At 38.8% G+C, this 21,182-nt stretch overlaps 1 protein-coding gene across 1 annotated transcript in view; it reads right to left on the bottom strand.

Annotated features, from left to right (window-relative positions):
* The window catches only part of aff2 (AF4/FMR2 family, member 2), a 142,194-nt gene that overhangs the window by 52,025 nt on the left and 68,987 nt on the right, over positions 1-21,182 (bottom strand). The window contains exon 5 of the mRNA XM_086085697.1: positions 4,950-4,994. Within this exon, the coding sequence (XP_085941823.1) occupies positions 4,950-4,994 (45 nt within the window). The remainder of the gene's footprint in view (positions 1-4,949; positions 4,995-21,182) is intronic.

The raw sequence follows: 21,182 nt of genomic DNA, 5'->3' as shown, positions 1-21,182 counted from the left end.
AGTGTCCAAAATAAAAGCTGACTCCAGCTGGTTGTATTAAGAGCTAAACGCCGGCACTGCCGCAGCGTTGTGATTTAATCACTAATCACACAGTCTCTCTCAGTTCAATTCTAGCCTCAATGTGTGGGAGTTTCAATTAGTTAACAGAATAATCATCTGATGTATGCCTGCCGTTGTGTGTGTGAGTGTGTGTGTTAGTTTTGCTGCGCTATACAATCTCTAAGGCACAGCAGTCTAGAGGAAGTTGAGAGATACTGTGTGTTGAAAAATAATTTTTTTTTTTTTTTTATCCATGACAATAATACTCAGAGAGGGATTACATTAATAATATGCGTATCATTGTTGTTGTAGTTTGCCGTATGTCGTGTGTTTATCCCATCTCATGTAGCTAAATGCGGTTACCAAAACAATAGAAGCATATAGTAGGATGCATTGCAATCGTAAAAAAACCCCCAAAAAAACATGAATTGAATATCTGTCTAACAGAGATGAATCAAAACTGAAAAGAATTGTCAGAAGAGACCGTGGTCGTATTCAAGACGAAACTTAACTCCAGGGGTTCTATATTCGTAGACAGGGCGAGCACCCGCTTCCATCGGCTGTGAAGCAAGTCTGCTGTGTTCACACCCATAATGGCGCAAATCACCCGTTTCAAACTGTACGCGTCTGTGAAAATACCAGTAGAAAGTATAGCCCACCCATGTGCGCAGTTCAGCCAAGCAAGACTTGCTTGGGAACGAATATAGAGCGCTCAGTGCTAATTGAAGCAGTTTCATAAAAATGTCATCCATCATTTATTTAACAACTACAGTGATGTTATGTAGCGTTGCACAACTTTCATTGGATGAAAGTATTTGGACAAAGTGACCAAAAAACAAATAAAACAGTCGCTGTCTAAAAAAATCTTTCTTTTGCACACAAGCTCTGTTGGTCGCTTGCCACAGAACAAATGAATGATCGCTGTACTTTTCATGTCTTGACTTTTATTACCCTATTTTAACTTTATTTATACTTAAAATGTTTCATTAACCTGCCAATGGACTAAAAATGTCATCAATCTGTCATATAAATATACATGTAAATGTCCAGTAAAATGTATGGTCCCTTTTTAAATAATTAACATTAAATAAAATAAAAATATATATACTGCCAGTCATTGTTACTTTTGCACCATATTTACCTCAATATAATTGTAGTCGGTTACTCAGCTAGACCTTATTCAAGCAACACTGATGTAACTTTTGTTTTTGGAGGCAGTTATCTTATTGTAATTCACTTTGAACACATAAAGACAAATCTGTGACGCACAGGTTCACTGTGTGAGAGATCTCTACGTCACAGCTTCATCATCAGACATCTCCTCAGTGGATTGGATGACTCATCAGATGAGTCATGTTTATATGAGAGTTGGCCTATGCATTTGTGCGAGCTTTAATGTTTAATCTATTTAACTAGGGACTCCAAGGTGCACACCGTGTTGATGTCGTAGTGCACATTTGCATAACTGCAATTCTTGTACTTTTTAGTCTGATGCAGATTGTGTTTCCAAGTAACTCTCCGACATGACTATGTTGTGACAGACTGATTATGCATGTACGTGTATTTTAATTTTGTGTATTTGCTTCTATAAATGTTAATGTGAGTGATTATCTCAGTGAGTCGCAAATCCTCCCTCCTTCTCTCTCTCTCCATCTTTCTCTCTCCCCTCATGCGCACATGGACTTGCATGTCAAAGTGATTTTGTGTTATTGTCATCTAGTCCCATGAACACTTCTGCTGTATTTATTCCACAAACCAAAAGCCTTCAGTATTCACTTGATATAAAAGGCAATGAGTCATCTGTTCTTCATCTAAAAAAACAACCAACTATTTTTGCAATGTGCCTTTTAATGAGAAAATAACACTCAATAATATTGTACTCTATAATATATGGAGGATAAATAAATAGAATGTAAAAAGCAAACACATTTTTGTCACACTTTTTGCTGCAATTAAATGGACATTGTGCTACTCCTTCTGGAGTGCACGCAATGGTCACCTGGGGGCAAACATCGAGACTGTCTCACATGTATATACACCATACTGAGACTCAGCTTCTCCGTACAGCATGGTTAAAGAGTTTTGACAGCGCCACATAGTTGCTATTTATTCGCTTGTCAACAGCATTCCCCATTATATGTTAGCGTAGCACTAAGCTAGCGGACTAGTGGACTTAAAGGTAGGCTGATTATGCCAAACCCCATCAATTTGTGTCACTTTTACACAGGTATGTCAATCACACAGTTGTCATAGCGATTCCTACAATAAACCAATTAATAAGGAATTTAACTGTTAAATTCCTTCCTATTTACTTTCACATTCACGTTTGTGTTCTCATGCTCATCTAATTGCAAGCAAGCGTATTTTCGTCATACCAGAACTAGAACTACTTCCTGCTTACGTGTCAACAAATCATGGGAAACACTCCTAGCCTAATGCTGCGGTCGCCGGTCAGACCCGATGCAAGCTCAGCTTTTCTAGTGGCGTATTTCCAATGTTACAACGCGGGACAGGCGTCAGGTAAAGGACTCAGGTTAAAAGGTTGAATTATAGTGAGTGCATTGACTTCTTTAGCGCTAGATAGCATATAGCATTAGCTATTAACAAAATTACTGGTCACCAGATTGACTAGTGATTAATTTTGTTATAAATAGTTAATTGTGAGAATTTATTGTATATTTGATTTACAGCAAAATTGTCGTGTCCTGGTTTATAATTCTGAAAATCTGTTCATCCGACTTAATGGCTGTGCTATGAAGTTGAGTTTGATGGTAAACTTCAACAGAAAGTGACAATGAACAGCTTGAAGTCTCGTTTGTTTTTTTTCTTCTGTTTTTTTGTTTGAAGAATTAGTCACTAATTCTACATGCTAAACTTCTGCTTTATCTCGCAATTCGAGGCAGAAAAATCGTACACACAGTAGGCTACTATGTGTAAAAAGTCTTGATCAGAGCCATCCTTGTTTTTAATGAGACGCTAATTTTGGCAAGGTAAACAAACTTTACAACTTTAATTCAGGACAAACATGCTGAATTAAAGTTATTGGAATATTTTTTTGTCTTGTTCTGTGTTAACTTTTTGATGTCTGACAATATATACAATACACTGTAAGTACAGTGTTGTTGGAGTTGAATTCAGCTCTGAACTGTTTGTACTTTCCAATTATGAGCTGCTCAAGTCAAGAGTAGTAAGTACAGTTCTTACATGTGCAACTTTCCTTATTAATGTTACCTAACGAGTGTGCAACAGGGTGAACGTGGCAGCACGATCACGATCATGCATGATCTGACTGCATGGGGTTTCTCTGGGAACGTTGCCTTCCTGCCACATTTCAGAAATATGTTTGTTAAGGTGAATTGAAGACTAAGGCCCCGTCCAGACGGAAGCAAAGCCGGCTTCGTTCCTCAAACAAATCTCGTACACACAGAAGCATTTCAAGACTTGCGTGTGTCCAAAAGAAGACGCTGAGGACGTTTAACGGCTGTAATGTATATGCCAAGTCTGGAGTGGCGCTGTAGCGCAGCCACAGGGAGTTAACGGAAAGCTTAGAAGAAGAAATTTTTTCTAACTTTATTTCAATCTACAGAACAAACATGGCTTTGCATGTGTCGAAACAACATGAAAAAGACGAACACAGGAGAAGTGACAATGGCGGGTGATTCAATTACAACACCACTTGTTGAACGTGGGGATAAAGAAGCAAAATATTTGCTGCAGAAGCATAAGCAAGCTAAGGAGGCTGCGCAAAACGACTATGACACGGCTAGCCGCCATTGTTGTTGACAGACTGACGGTTCGCGAGAATTGCCGCATACGTCATCAATCTGCGACAATGCGTCGTCATCGAGCTGCCACCATTACGGCGTCGCTGGAGGAGTATCCCGCATATGGTGTCCAGACGGACGCGTACGGGGCGCATATTGAAATCTTATCAAAAGTGATCGGTTTCAAGCTCCGAAACCGCGCCGTCATGTGGACAAACGGCTTAAACGGTAAGAAACTTGTGAGGATACATTGAAACTGGCTTTCGTGTGGACGGGGCCTAAATTGCCAATAGGTGTGAACTAGTGGAAGATATACCTCGCCTCACACCCATTGTCATCTGGGATAGGCTCCAACTCACCTTCAACCCTAATTAGGACAAAAAATATAGAAAATGGATGGATGGAGATAAAAGTATACCCAACTCAGTAAGGTTTGTGTACTATCTGACCTATTGCTGTGTTGTGAAAGAAAAGGGAAAACAGCTTCAAGCATCTGCTCCAACGCACCCCACTTCACATTCTGAACTTGCTGCTCTTTCCACTTGACACGGCTTGAAACTACAGATTGAATTCAATAGCGCACCAATTTTATTGACATAAGGCTTCTCATGCAGCTCACAGCCCTCGATGTGTCACACAGGCTGTTGACCAGCTTATTGATTTGTGAGAGGGAGAGGTGAATGACAGAGAGCAGAGAGCGATGAACAGGCACACAAAGAGAGGGTCACGAGAGAGAGAATGGAGACAATCCCGGTGACGGGTGACAGAGGAAAGTGAGCGATAAGTTTGATATCACATTATACAAAATGCTGCCTTGACGGCTTGCAACTCTCTGGGTTGGTCAAGTGATGACTCTACTCTCGCTTCACTTTGGGGAAAGACTAAACTAAAGAGTGTTTGTAATGAAGTTATTCAACGCAATTCTTATTAGATGTATAAAACAAACAAACACGGGTAGAAGGAATGAAATGTTTCTGCATGACGTAATTGGACAATTTTTCTCCATTTAGACCTTCCTGGCTACAATCTGTCTACCTCCAGAAAGAAAAAACGTTGCAAGTTAACTTGAAACAGCTGATGATCATTGCAATTACTGTGTGTGTGTGTGTGTGTGTGGGGGTGTGTGTGTGCGTGTGTAAAACTTACCCGCAAGATCTCTTCTACACAGCTGGAGTCATTTGGAAGATTGACCTGCACATAACAAAGAAACTGTCATTATTAATAGAACACATTTGCGACAAGCACAACATGGCTTGAGTTACATGCAACAAAAGGAAAATTTGTTGCTCCATCCATCCGTATTTTCTATACTGCTTCACCTGATACGAGGTCTCGTCACGGAATGGAGCCTTGAGATGCCATACCAGCTGAAAAGGTCAGCTCCCTGAACCACTACACAATTAAGGCTCAATTTGACGGGCTCTAATGTTTACGGTCTTTAGGATTAAGTCACACATTCATAATCGCTTCACATGGGTGATTACAATTCCCTTAATTCGTCATTGTTTTCATGCTGCCTTTTCCACAGATGCTTCTGATGGTGGAACAGTTCAGTGGCGGCTTCAGTTGTGGGTAGGGATGTTCGATACCATTTTTTAGTCACCGATATTACTAATAATTTTAATGCATGAAATAGCCCCCACAAAAAATAAATAAAAATAAAGAAAGACCTATACTTCCCAATATATAAATTTTCCTTAAAATTGCATGAAATTAATAACAATTTTCTACACTGCTAATTTCTCATTTCACCTGATTGTAAAATGGACATAATAGGCCACCATCATGAATACTGATACCTCAAAATAAGGTCAGGTATCAGCCTGATACCGATATGTGGTGTGGGTACTCACCCATCCCTATAAATGACACAGATAATCAATGTATGGAAAATAATCTTACACCATTGTCAAAATGAATTAATAAATATATATTTTTCAATTCAAAATTTTTTTTTCATTCTTTAAAATAAAAATAAATGAAAGGGGACACACGCACACACACACACACACACACACAAAAAAAGGTCAACACAAAATAAATGACAGCAAATAGTCAATATGCCATTAACAGCCAAACTTTGAACATGATCGCCAAAAAATGATGGCATGTGTTTGGTGAAAAATAAAATAAATAAAATTAAATTAAAATAACCAGTATGTTAAATGAAATATCGTTTGCCTTTGTTATGAGCAAAAACAAATAAGTCCCAACAGTTTGGGAGGTCTTTTACAATTTGTTTTGCAGTCTTGTCACACTGCAAAAAAAGATGCCAGGCACGCTCCACAAAGTGACTAGCAGTACTTTATCTATTTGGAAAGGTGGCATAACTAACCAAATGCTTGAGTTTTAGTGATGGTCCAAATAAAATCCAAGTAAACAATGAAACGTCTCCTATAAAAATGAAAGCATAAGCCAAACAAATGGCTTTCTTGGAGCAGCTGCTCTTTGCTGTGTCAGTTCAGCCAAAGTGCATGTTGTACTTCTTCCATTATTCGAAACAAATCATTATTGTCTCTGCTGGATACGCACACTGCATTGTTACCTAAATGTACCCCACACAAGTATAAATGCCACTGCCAAATGAGTGTTTCCAAAAAGCATTTGAAAACAAAATAAAACAGTGTGATGGACTCGTTCCTGGCTTGGTTCTCCCTGACAGGCTCAATAAAAAAGGAGTGAGGGATAAAGGAGCAGCTGGAGGAGAGGAGAGCAAATCCCTCCATAACCATAACCTCGGTCGCACAGCATCACTAACTGCACCAACATGAGCATCAGGAAACATTTAGTGCCCGCCATAATGACGATGACATCATCCTCGTCCTGAATTACAGCTAATAAAACTACAAGGGACACTGGCATATGCTATGTAACAAGAAAGGACTTGACCATTATGAGTGAAAACATATATTGCTAATCTTTCTTTAATAATAGGGTACAACCATTTATATAAGCAGGCTCCGCTTGAGCATTTTAGCACGCGGTATGTCATTCCTCTTTGTAGATCTGAAAACAATAAGGAGTTTATAAAGGTTAAATTAAGGGTTAATGAACCATTTAGGCATTCGTAACAACAGCATTATGTTGACATCGCACCACAATTAAGGATTTAACTAGAGAAGCCGTCAATGTAAAATTGGTTCAATCAAAAAGACTCAAAAAGACTCAAGTGCCATATGCATTTTACTGCAACTAAAATAAGGAATGCCATGTATTTACGTCATCACATACTCATTCCATATGTCTTCAAACAGTTTCGGTGTGCATGAGTCCCTCAAAAATAATCTGATGATGACCTGATGTTATAGTATAATGGTTCCGCGAGAAGATAAAACAAAAAATAATAATACATACAATGAATGACACATAATGAAAACTTTGACTTCAGTAACTTTTGTTGGACTGACGTGAAAGTGGAATGTGTGACTGGTCAGTTACATGCTATTATTAAAATACAAGTGTCTCACTTAAACATGAATCAGACTGGAATTTCTCATTTCTTTTGGGTAAAAACTGAAAAACCCTAAGAGCTGGATATTAAACTAGAGCAAATTTATTTTTCATTACTGTATTTCATTGGTGCTACCAAACTTTAAGAAACAGTCATGAAAATTTTTAATAATGGGATCCTTGGTGCATTTCCTAAACCCTTTTATAACAGCCTAGGTTTTAGTAAATTTTCTATGAGGATACAAAATGAAACAGTTTTATTTTATTTGCCACTTGGGGCTCTATTTTCGTAAATACTAAACGTGCTCGGCGTAAAAACTGGCACATCTTTATTTTTGTGCTGGGCAAGTCTCATTCACCATGTTTGGGCATTGTAAGCGTTCCACCAGAAAATTTGGTGAGTGCAGGAAGTCGACTAGACCTTAGCCCTGCTAAAAGCAGGACTAAGTTGTGGCGCAGGTGGTAAAGTGACTTTGGTGGATTTGATGTAAGTGTAGGCAGACAGATTCTGCGCTTCACTGATATGTGTGATGAAAGTCATTGTATTTAATTCATAGATATGACAACGCTGCATCAAACTTTGAAGACATCAATTAATTGAACACATTATTATCATCATCGGTATCAAAGTACCCCACTTCACAGCGGCCAACTTGACATCATCCACAAGTGGAGTTGTAGTTCCTTATAAATATACTTTGCATGTCCATTATGCTTCCGCATGCATCTCCTTTGCTGAATTTAAAGGAAATGAAAGGAGCCGCTTTGATTGGCCGGGAATCAATTTGGCTGTGTTCACTCCCAAAACAACACAAAACACTCACTCGCATGTCTACAAAAATACCAAACAAAAGAAAAGTCCACTCATCCACACCAATATATTTTCCATCTGTACATCTGTCACAGGAGTATGTAACTAGGGCTTCGAGTGTTTGGTCTTTGTTTCCACTTGGCCACATACACCTTCAGACAGGATAGCATACCGAATGTATCGTAATAAAAGACACAACGCTCACACAACAGCCTTCAGGCTTTGCGAATAGCAACCAGCTGTAACAGATTTGAATGTGAGTGGTGCAGTGTGTGTGTGTTTGTAAAGTTGAGCACTGAGAAATGGTTACAGTATAATGCAGACATTTACAAAAAATAAAAAATAAATAAACTGAAATAAAGTCTCTGATGGATGAGAAGCGGTGAAACTAAAAATGACAAGAACCCCCAAAAAAGAGTAAGAAGTGAGTTGGGTGCAAAATATAACCAAGGCAATTACTGAGGCAGAAATGCTTTTCTGTCTGAAATAGCTGCTCAGATGATAGACGTCGACACACACGAACACACCAACAATGGGTCTCTCTCCCTCTCACTACGCCTCACTTGCACACACATACACGGAGGTGGAGGGCTGCACTAAAAAGGAAAGAAATAATTATATGGGGGGAATGAAGTCAAAATATTTGGAAAAAATAAACAAGACTACAATCGCAAACTCATACATTTACACCTGTGTTAAGGTGGGGAGAGATTGTCAAGTTACAGAAACTAAGACACTAGACAATTTTGTCACATCAACATTTTTCCTTGCATGAGAAAGAACTGCACAGACTTAAGTCACGTCTGCGCCATAACGAGAAATGTTTTGAACAAATATTTAATGATGTCACCCAATTAGAGCAGCACGTTGAGCTCGTGATTAGCAAGTCTGCCTCATTGTTCGGAAGTTTGAATATTGGTTCAAACCTTCCTGTGTGGAGTTTGCAGAATTGCCTGGGTTTTCTCCAGCCTGTTTAGAACATTGTATTCACCATGTGCTATGAATTATGCAAATAAGTAACTGTATAACACTACAGTTTTACTCTATGGATTAGAATTTACTTTCATTTTGTTTGTTTTACTCTGCTTTCTTCTACCAAGTTGTCATTGCAAATTGCTCTCAAATTGCTTTATCTGGATAAATTAAGGTGAAATAAAAAATACCTCAGTGTGTTCGCAAGCAAATCACTGTAAGTGGCGCTACCCATTCTTTATAGATAAACTGGGAATGGAAAGATGGAAAGTTAGCATGTTAGCAAGCAAGCTCTCGTACCGTTGACAAAGATGGAACCCAGCCAGGCATACTTTTGATCTCTCAGGGTGCAGTTAAAACCCACTGGCTAGCACTAGCCGATGACTCCTTGGCCATTGATATAGTGCTATACGAGTGTGATTAATAATTACTGTATTCTAACGACAGCAGTACAGATGTTAGATCGATTTCACCAAAACAAACCGCACAGTGAGATCACAAACACAAAAATCACTTTTTCCACTTCCACGGAGAGCTAATTTAGAGCGAAAGAATAAACCAGGATACTGACAGTGTTTGACTCACTGAGATGACTCACTGAGAATGAGAATCAGAAGAGCTTTATTGTCATTGTAGCAGGGTGCAAACAATCATCCATGCAGCCATGCTAAGATTGTTCATGAACTGAAAATAGTTTGTATACTGCCCAGGTTCCACTTTACTCCACATTTCAGTATTCTCTGATGTGATAAATGTTTTCTGTGACACGTCTCAAATATTATGCAACTTATTGCCTGTCACAACATTCTACGATGTTAATATATAATTTGTCATAGATGAAGATTTCATATTGATGCTTTATTTACTAAATTTAACTCAAGTGACTAAACCCATTCCACTGTCTCTTGTTTCTTTTGTAATGCAATTAAAAGATTTAAAAGACAATTATAGTCCGGCGTACTAGCAAAAAGCTTCTTTTTGTGCACGTGTTAAAAGAGGACAAGCAAAGAAGAAACGACAAAAGTGAAAGGATGGTGAAAAAACAAAGACAGTGACAAAAAATAATCAAATCTGCTGTGTAATGCATGCAAACTTTTTTTCCCTTCTGTGTCCTCGGAGAGCTGTTAACTCACCCGCTCCACATCCTGTTACATCTCAAAGTCATTTCACAGGATTTCTTGTCGGGTGCTGACAAGGAAAAGGCTCATATTGTTGCAGAAATTACAAGAAGTAAGTGAACGCTGTCAACACTTAGAGAGGTCAAAGTGCGGCAAACTGTTGCTGTACTGTCATGGAAAAAAGCAATAGCGTCAAAGTGAACGTGTCAGTCATCCAGTTGGTGCTATTGAAGTTTTTGAAGATTGAGGTCCAGCCGGGTTTGGAAAATCTTCAAGGATTTTTCTGCTCACTGACTATTTGTTTATTCGGTTTCATGTGCTCCTGTTATCATCCATATTTCAGCTGTTTACAGAGCTGCACTGACCGCCGTCACTGGGATTACCAGCATGTGAGACAGATCACAAGCTCTACTCATGGTGTGTGCGTGTGAGTCTGTGTCTTTGTGGGTGCGCGTGCGTGCCTTCACGAGTGTGTGAGCAAGCAAGTGAGGATATTTGCGTTGTGTGAGGATGTCTGCGTGAACTGGTGGGACTAATAACTTGCAAATTGTCCTGGAAAAAAAAATCTTTATTATCAGATTATCTAAATTTGTCATTTGTATACATTTGGTAGCACAATTTATATATTTGTATATATATATATATAATAAATAATAATAAAAATAATTGTGGCGGCCGTGGCTCAGGGCGTAGAGACGGTCGTTCAGTAACCAGAAGGTCAGCTGTTTGATCCTCGCTCTCCCCAAGTCATGTGTTGTTGTGTCCGTGGGCAAGGCACTTCACACACATTGCCTCCAGTGTGACTCACACTGGTGTGTGTATGCAAGGTGCGAATGTTTGGTGGTGGTCGGAGGGGCCGCAGGCGCAGACTGGCAGCCACGCTTCCGGCAGCTTGCCCCAGGGCAGCTGTGGCTACTTAAGTAGCTTACCGCCACCACAGCGTGAGTGTGTGAGTGCATGAATAATGTATCCATTCCTCTGTAAAGCGTCTTTGAGTGTCTAGAAAAGCGCTATATAAATCTGATGCATTATTTTTATTATTATTATTATTACATTCAACAATCCAAAAATGTCTATCATTTTCCCAGAATTCCATATTTTCAACACAATAATCCTCATTCAACTGAATGAGACGACCCCCCAAAAAAACGTCATCTTTCCCAAGCTGTTTCAGTTTCAAGCTAATTCGGAACATTTTGGCATCTATTTTCCAAATTCCAATAATTTCCACATTCTCAAAATTTGACACCTACCACAATCAAATTGCTCAATTTAAGAAATATTTCACATATTTTGCATTCTCATTTCACATTTCTTGAACAAGAGCCATTCTAACTTCTAAATATTTATCCCGTTTGGGAAATTTTGGGAACTAGCGAACACTTAACCCAAATTAAACATATTTTACGTATTTACCTCCTCCTCCCACATTTCTTGACTATTCCATTTTCAAACAATCCAGCTCATTCAAAATTAGCAGAACTCCCTCCCCACATTCCAATAATTCTAGGGTTGGGGTACCGATATAATTTCAAGGTATCTGTATTCGTGACCTCTTGTGGCTGTTTTACAATCAGGAACTAGGAATTAGAAGAACGGAAAATTGCCCTTAATTTCATGCAGTTTTAAATTCTATATTCAGATTGTTTTTTTTTTATTATTTGTCATTGTTTTTTGGAGGGGGGGGATTTTATGTATCAAAAGTACTTGATATTGGTGTCGGTGACTATTCAAGAGTTGAGTACTCATACTGGTAACAGTCTGGAAAAAAAGTGGCATCGAACATCTCTTGATAATTAAATTTCTCCCCAATTCCACACTTTCCACAATATAATTTCCAAATTAAGGCATGTCATAAATATTCTCTTCATTCCACATTTTTTGATCAGTTCAAACCACTCCAACTTTAAAATGTTCAGCTCATTCAGGACGTCTTCAGAACTATTTCTGACATTCAAAAGTTCCCAAATTTACAAAATAAAATGCAATTGACCACTGACATCCTACATTTCTACAATTCACTTAATTCCACACAATTTCAGCGTAGCTTCAGCTTTTCAGAATTTACACGCAATATCCTTTCTATTCTTTAATTCAGTGATTCCCAGCCTTCATCGAGCCAAGGTATGTTTAACATTTAAAAAAAAATCTCACAGCACACCACCAAATTGTGTAAGTATTTGTATACATATTATAAGTGTATACACTTGTTAATTATATACTTTCTTCCATCTAATTGAATATAATTTATTTGTTCTGTCTGTCTCTATAAATTGCTGGCATAGATAGATGAACAAAGACACAATAATTATTTTAAGATCCAGAATTTATTTGGTCAATTCAGTGAAATTTGATAATCAGGGTCACAAGATTGCTACAGAGAGAAAAAAAAATGTCTTGCTCCTGAGTACTGCCCAGGTGCCCTTGAGCAAGGTCGCGACCGGCCTACATCTAGATGCAAGGGTTGCCTTGGCTCTGACATCTGCATATGTGTGACCTCGTTCTCTGCGTGATGTGTAGCATGAAATATGCATCAGTGTGACTTCCTGTTGATGGATTATAATCAGTTCAACAAATAACAGATCTTCTATTAAAGTAAACTTTTATACCTAACTTTACACAAATAGTCTGACCCCCACTAAATGTAGGCCTGTTTACACTTTCACACACTACTGTGCACCAAATTTTTCTCCTCCTTCCTCTTCTCATTTCATTTGTTTCTCTTTTGCTTACTTCCCCCCCGGTCACCCAAACACCCCACCCAGCCCACATTTATTTAGCTTTCTCTCTCCCTCCATTCTCTCTTGTCCTTCATCTTGCTTTTCTCTTTCCAAGCTGCAAAGAAGCAGATAAGCGGTTGATGTACCATCCAATTAAATGTCGACATTGAAACATTGCTTCAAATAAGTCTGTCATTTTAGCCCTGTGCTGATTGGACTTGATGTACTATATGCATGCACTAGAGTGTGAGCAAGGTGTTGTGTGTATCTGTGTGTTATGTGTAAGTATACACTTAAAACGGGGTTCATTTTAAGTTCAGACTGGGTTCGTGTGGATATTTTAGTTCCAGCTTTGGTATATTACACCTCAACTCTCCAGCAAGAGGACATTTCGGATAAATAAATCCAAACTTTGCCAATAGTTGGTCTTGACTTCTTCATTCTTCACAACTTTGGATGTTCAAAGGTCTGAAATCATAATTTTTAGACATGTGAAATTGATTATACAACGGTAGTCTGCCGACCATTATAACAACTATTAAGGTGCCCATGAGCATGTTTTCCTGAAAAGTGATAGTTTTAGAGATGCGAGGATGTCGACAATAAGATGTATAGTGTGCATAAAAGATACCTCTAGTGTATGTTAATTATCTTGTCAAAAGTCATGAATATGTTAAATTGCAAAAATGATGAAAATCCAGTTGAGAAAAAGTTTGTAAATGGGACATTTAGGGACAATTTTTTATTTTTCATCGCTTACAACTATTTGTCTCTCTGGAATTAAATAGCACAAGCAAGTAAATCTAACACATTTAGAAAATGAGTCCCTCCAACCAAGAACCACCTCTTCCAAAATCATGTCAGAGCAAAAAGGTAAGCAAAGCTGCAATGTGGGATAATTTGAACCAGAGTCTAAAAAGGACTGAAAATTGTCCTTCAGTTCTTGATCCTTGGGGTATTTTAACAAAAGCATGTCAGGCATGTTATTAAGATACTTGGAAATGTTAAATTGTTTATGAATGTACCCTTTAAAAGTGTTATTTTAATAATTCCATCATAAGCGGTTTCATCAATCCTTTATCAGATCCCCAACATTATTTGGCTGTTAAAAAGCGGATGAGCAAAGAAGTGAGGAGGGCAGAGTGAAGAGAAGCTGTGATCGATGCCATTGGACCATATAATTGCACCGAGATTGAACTGAGGTTGAATACATTAATTAGCCTTGTTTTGTGGTGAATCACAGCCCAGAACAAGTTAGCGACACCATATACTTCAGTCTGTTGAAATGTGACCCCAACAAATGTCGTTTATAGACGGAGTGGAAATTATTTTGGTTCATTCACCACACACATTTTACACATGTTGTATCATGTATCAGAACGAGAAGCAGAATCGTGATGTCGTCTGTTTTTATCCCTATTAGAATTACCTTCAAATGCTGCTGCTGTGTTTTTGTCTAGAGCTATTTTTTTCTTCTTCTTTTTTTAATCACATGCCACTTTATAGTTCAAATATTCATTGCAAAATGTCCTTTCTGTGGCTTCTCCTGGCTTCCTACTGCATTCCAAAAATATGCTTCTGAGGAAGACTCCAAATAATAATGAGGAGTTGAATTGACTTCAGATTATATGTAGTCGGCGCTAAGCTAATGATAGTCAATGTCGGTTAATCAAAAACATCATTGATATTTTTTTTAAAGTTGCATTAGCTGTGTGCGCTTTCACCTCCAAACACAAGTTCGCTTACCCACATTCCCCACCATGCTCGATTACACTGGCTCCACCCCCTGACCTGTTCATCCAATCCCATTCAGATGCCTTCATGGCCTCTCAGACAGTCGGAACTGGTAACATTCTAACACCAATGCACATAAAACAACTGGAGGCTCACTTCTTGTTAGAGTATTTAATAGTCGTACATCCTTTTTGAAAATGAACGCTACTGTGAATGTTAACACATGCAGAGCACAGAGCCATTGAGCCACACAGTGGAATATCTGAATTAAATCAACATTTTCAGTCAAATATGCCTCTAAAATGACACAAATGTGCAGCCTGAACCAAATCTCATTATATTAGACTTCAGTTTGGTTCAGCTGAAAAGATTCCTATGAGCTGTACCTGGGACATTATAGCGGTTTAGCCATTCAACCCGTACTAGTCAATAGTTTGGACACACCTTCCTATTCGCTGAGATGAGCATGAACTCTCTCTGTAGGTTCATCAAGGTGCCTCTATTTTGGTTGGTGTAAAAAAAAAGAAAAAGCAGTAGGATAAAGGACACATGCGGAACGCATCCCAATGGCATTCAAGTTGAGAGCAGTGAATAGGAAATGACTGACAGGTTTGTGTTTGTGTGTGCACAGCAACATTCAAGCTGAGTATATATGATTTGTCCTGTTGGCAGGAAAATACAGCCTATTTGATTTGTACTCTTGGCAGAATGTGTGTGCGTGTGTGGTCTCTCTGTGTGTGGTTCTCGGCATGATGCCTTTTTACCAACTAAATAAGTGCCTCTTGAAAGGGGGACAGCGGGTGGGTGATGGAGAGTCGTCAGCAGTACAATAGGACACCAGTTTGTATTTGCTTATTCACTCACATTCATCAACTCTGACTTGAAATAGTTCTAATATATATATATATATATATATTAAATATATATTATGATCAACTTAATAACAGATTATGACACACTCTGTTCCCTTCGGGAGGCAACCTGATCAAGAGCAGGAAATCATTTCAAACTAAACAGGAAATATTGGATGATTCTTTATTTTACATATTTATTACATATACATTTAATTTGCATATATATTTACGCATTGGGGCGGCAAGGTGTCTATTTTGAGGCAGGTTTCCGAGATGTGCTGCTAACTGAAGTCGGCTATAAACACGCAGGTTATAGATGCACTTGTTCAGGTAATTGCTTATTTTCATTTACTTCTATTACAGTTTTAACCTTTGTGCTGCTGGGAAATGAAAATCGACACCTCAAGGAGACTATTTTTGGAGAAATCTCAACATCGACATTTTTGTCCAAACAGTCTATTTATGTTACAAACTGAAAACTGATGTTGCCGACATGTGGACCGTTTTCTCGGAGCGGGTCACATATAAGATGCACAAGGCAAGTCAGCTGTATTTATATCAAACATTTCATATACAAGGAAACTCGATGTGCTTCATATAATTAAAAGTACAACATTTAAGAGTATTTACAAACAAAAGAACTAAAGACATTTAAAAGCAAAGTAAAGAAATGTGGCTTACTAAATGAAGTTTTTAACCCGGATTTGAAAGCATTAACACTTCTGTTGGCATCTTATTCCAGTTTTGTGCAGAATAACAGCTAAATGCTGCTTCACCATGTTTGCTTTGAAAGCTGGGCTCTACTAATTGACCTGAGTCTGCAGGTACAAAGTATAGTTTAGCGCACCCTCATCAGCCGCCATCAACTACTTGAATGCATACAGTATGCTTATTTTATGATTATTATTATTTTTTGAAGGAGGGAAATTGTAGACTGTAACAGATTATTTACAAAACGCATGCTAATCTGCATCCTTACAGCTGTGGCATGCCCTTAAGCAAGGCACTAAACTCTTCAGTCTCAAATCAAGGGCGAAGTCACCGTTTGCATGTCCTGTCACTCTGGCTTGATTTTCGCTGCCTGGATCAAGTGACGCAATTCCGTTTTTTTGCTCCCAAGTGGCACATTTCAGATATGTTCGATAGTGTTAAAGAGAAATGTAATACGATATCATCTGCTATTCGCCTTTCAAATGTGGATGAAAATCCGATGTGTATTGAATAGCTGCCACGTGAGTGCAGCATGAACAGACATATTGGCCATAACTCGCCAATGCAAGCCTGATGTCATCATTCACCATTTGCACAATTCATTGAAATCAATAACCTTTTTAACGTGGATCAATAGATACAGTCCTCCTTGATATTGTGTCATAGAAACACAGTAAAATGGGGAAGAGCAAGCGCTGAACATGTGTAGGTGAGCAAGCAGAGACGTGTCAGCGAAACACTCAGGCAGGACACTGGCAATAAGCTCAGAGCTGTAAGGACAGCGTGACTTCACATGTGCGCCGCGGGAGTGTTTAAATTGATGCCCGAAGCGCTAACATTGTACTTTATACATTATCACAGGACCACAAATGGGAATGAGCTCGGGATCACTTTTATTTGAATGTCATATTAGCTGTGATCAAGCGTTTTTATGGAAACGCTGTCTGTTAAAGCTTTTGTAAGGAACAGTAGAATTGTGTAAAATCATTTCACTCATCATCTCTGCTCTGGTTATGCATCTTGAATGATCACATTGTCTTTTTCCCATCCTTTTATTTACTGACTTCCCCAATACACTCATTTTAATGTCTGAATCGGGGGATTAGAGGGTGTTAGGAGATGAGATGTAAACCACAAATTGGTACTCAGTAAGATCCTAAAAAGAGAAAATAATCCAACGCAAGTATTTTTCTCAATAGCAACTCTCCTCCCTCTTAATCGCTCCAAGAGCTGCCTCAGCTTTTCTCTCGGATGTCAGCATGCTTCCTCAATCAAAAACGTCAATGTACACTTCCATTATTTTTTTCTTTTAAGAAATGCTATTAAGAATACTGTACTGTAATTGAGCTGCTGGATGAAACAGATTGGCTATTAAAAATAAATGCCAAATCAGAATTTCCGGATTCCAATCAGAACGCCAAAACAATCATGCTAACTGGTGCATAGCTTACACTGTCATTTCTTCCTACCATCCATCGTCCTCTTTCCTGTTACCCCCCTAGGCCATAGAAAAACCACAGAATTTATGATGGTTGGCTACAGTGACTTGAGCACGTCATATGTGTGGAAGTGTGTCGTGCTCAAATAAGCATTAAATTCAGCAGTCGGTCAAGAACGGTCTCCAACAAGTCCTCCAACACAATACGACCATATTGGTCATTTTACCATACACGAAAATAGTTAAGTATTTAGTTGGTACGTTCTGCACATGCTCCTTCTTCATGTCATTCATCGTCACTTTTGGGATGGGATACTAATGGTTAGGGTTTGTATTAGGGTTTTAATTAGGTTGTGCATGTTAGGTCTTCACATGGGACACTAATAGTTGAGGTTAGGAAGTGGTTGTAGTATGGTTGATGTTACAAAACATGGAGTCAACATGGAAACAAGTACTGGCCTGTTAGCTTAGTTGAATAGATGCTTGTCTTCCGATCAGATGATCTGGGTTCGATCCCCACTCGCTCTCTTTATGGTTCAGTTTACAAATTTTTTTGCTATTTATATGGCCGATAGGGTCGCTTAACTACAATATGTAACACTTGTTCTTAATTTGGCACGACCTATTATTGTGTTAGAGGACTGTCTCATCCACGCCTTTGTTTATTCACTGTTGGCCTCTCACGTCGTCCGAGCAAAGGAGACAAAATACGAAAACTCCCAGATAGCTTGGAGCTAGCTAGCAATTGGTACGACACAAGTGGATGGATTTAAAATTGGTCCAAAGAAGACCCTGGGTTCTGCTGTTGGCGAGTGTACGACAAGGGATCCTCCAGGTTAAAGTAAGTTATTTTCAACTATAAAGGAAAAGATTCAAAACTGTCCACTGGCATGAAGGTTTGTAGAAATGTGCCCTGCCGAGGCTGGCAACTAGTGCAGTGAGAACCCCGCTAGTCAGTTAGGATATGGTACAAAAGCATTTTGAATATATTTTAGAGAGCTAAACAGCACCATAAAAGTCAAGCACATTTACAAATGCAGACAAAAACACAACCTCCTGCTAGCTTTGCAACCATGATCAGCTACGTTTGTTAGTGATGGAAAAAACGTTTTTTTGTCTAAATGTCTCACTTTTAACATGAGAGGATTTGTCTCTCGTGCCAATATGTAGTGTTGGTAGTTGACTTTTGGGACCTCTTTATTCGGGGATTCCTCAGCCAGTTTCTCGCATGATTTGTCTGGCACAAGGTTTAAGCCAGATGCCTTCCGTGACGCATTAGCAATAGCACTGGAAAGCGCCATAGCCAGGGTGTTGGGAGCATTTGCCATGAATCGAACCCAAACCATCTTCATTCCATGGCACTATGATATGAAATCTAATTAGAAGTAATCATATAATATGAAAGTACAAATTAAAGTAAAAGATATCTAGTAAGTCTGCCTTCCATGTGAGTATTTAATTTATTCATCGCAAGAGTAAAACAAGGGACTTGTTGTCTTTATTGTTATGCATTCCCTTCTCCCTTTTCTTCCTCCACTCCATCGTCTCTCATCTTTCTCATCTCCCTTCTCTTAACTTCCATCCTTTTCCGTCTCGCTCTCTTTTATATTCATAGGATTTTAAAATGTCTGTAATAGCCCTGCTAGATCAAAACACTCCTTCTCCCACTGTGTGTGCGTGCGCATGCTCTTTCTCCATGTTGTGTGTATTTATATCCATGTGAGTGTGTGTGTGTGTGTGTGTGTGTGTGTGTGCGTGCGTGCGTGCGTGCGTGCGTGCGTGCGTGCGTGCGTGCGCATGTGTGTGTGTCCGTGATTTGCATATCGCAGCTATGCTCTGATTGGCAAACTGGCAATGCCGAGTCCAGCGGGGCGTATTTTTTAAGAGGCCCTACCACATACACAAAGTGGGGAGCAGCCACTGGTCTGTATCAGAACCTAATGAATAATATGAGCGCGCGAGCAGCAGGGGTTCTCCATGAATTGTCCTGTAATGCCAAGAGCAATAAAGATTTTTATAACCATGTTTTTATGGGCACCAGACATAAGCTGTTATGAAATAGTCTGATATTTTACAAGCCGTTTGGTCTAGGTTTTATTGTCTCAAATGAAGTCGCCTTGTAATGTATCATATTTGACCAGTCAAGACTATCAAAAGTGATGTTTTACTACCTTCATATCCTGGGGAATTAATATTAATAGAAGGAAAGTGTGTAATCTCTTATAATATCAATCAGCTATCAGCAATTTGATTAATGTAGCATAGCATCATAAATTTAAATCACGAAGAATCCAAAGCAAAAAAGAAAAAAAAAAGAGAATACTAAAAATTGGGTCAACCATAAATGATTGGAAAAATACAAGGATATGTATGGTGTAAAATGATGCAACAACTTGTAAACCGACACATTTGTAGGGATGCTAACAAGCCTTCATTTCAAAGCCCACATGCGGTTGGAGGACAAAGCCTCGACGCAATACATATTCAAGCCTTATGCTAGGCCCAAAGGCTGAGATTGGAGAAGGATCAGGGATACGATCCTCCAGAATGGGATGCTGTCTGCCTGTCACTCCCACACCGACCCAGTGTTTCCGGAGACGAGAAGTAGCCTTCTAACTTAAAAACAAGTGGACAAACAAACAACCAATATTTCTTTGCCTTGTTTACTTTTTATGCCTACTAAAAAGTTCAAGTAAGCTTTGAACGGAATAGCTTCTAAAATAAGTTTCTTGAATCTCTTCCTATTTACAGCTCAGGAGATTTACACTCATAAGAAATATGAGGTTACATTTTCCATGTAAATGCTCCAACTTCGGGGTGATGCTTGTATTTTGCCATTCATAAAACAACATGAGAGCTTCCTCTAGCACATGGGCGTCCAAACTACGGCTTGGGGGGCCATTTGCGGTCTGCCATCCATTTTTCATGAACCTGCGGAATATACTAAAAATGACATTCGACATGGCCCAAAAGGCTATTTAAAAAATAGGAGGTGATAAGGGTAGGTGGGCAGAGTGAGAATGAAGGGTGTCAAAAAATAGGTATTGGTTGTATATTGTAGAGTTTTTCTTCATATGCAAAAGATATAAAATATTTATGACTAAAATAGCGACAATAATAATGCAGTGAATAAAAATAATTCAACTAAAATGGTTTCTTCCACTTTCCACTCTGTGTCAAGGTCTGATTTATGAACATTAATGATTCTCAACAAACTGTTTTGAAAATGGGCAGCTTACAACAGTTTCCTATTGTTGTGGTTTGCAATGTGGAGATTGCAGGGGTGGATCTACTCTCGTGGGATACAGGGCTGAGGCCACCCCCAAAATTTTGAAAATCCTACACTGCAATATTTACCTTATCACCTTTAACAGAAAGCAGCTATGCAACGAGAAAGAAATAAACAATAAATATTGCTTGATTTACTTATTTCAGTGTATTTAATTAATTGAAGTCAAATATTTACAAACCCCATACATGCAAGCCCTCAAATGCAAAAGGTTTGAACACCCCTGCTCTAGCACATCTCTGCTCTACCATTACACCAGGTACTGTATATTGAGCAGCAGGA

Source organism: Leptonotus elevatus, chromosome 9, assembly GCF_054856555.1.
Source record: "Leptonotus elevatus isolate MCC_2025b chromosome 9, RoL_Lele_1.0, whole genome shotgun sequence".
Taxonomy (NCBI): Eukaryota; Metazoa; Chordata; class Actinopteri; order Syngnathiformes; family Syngnathidae; genus Leptonotus; species Leptonotus elevatus.
This window is presented reverse-complemented; position numbering and strand designations above follow the sequence as displayed.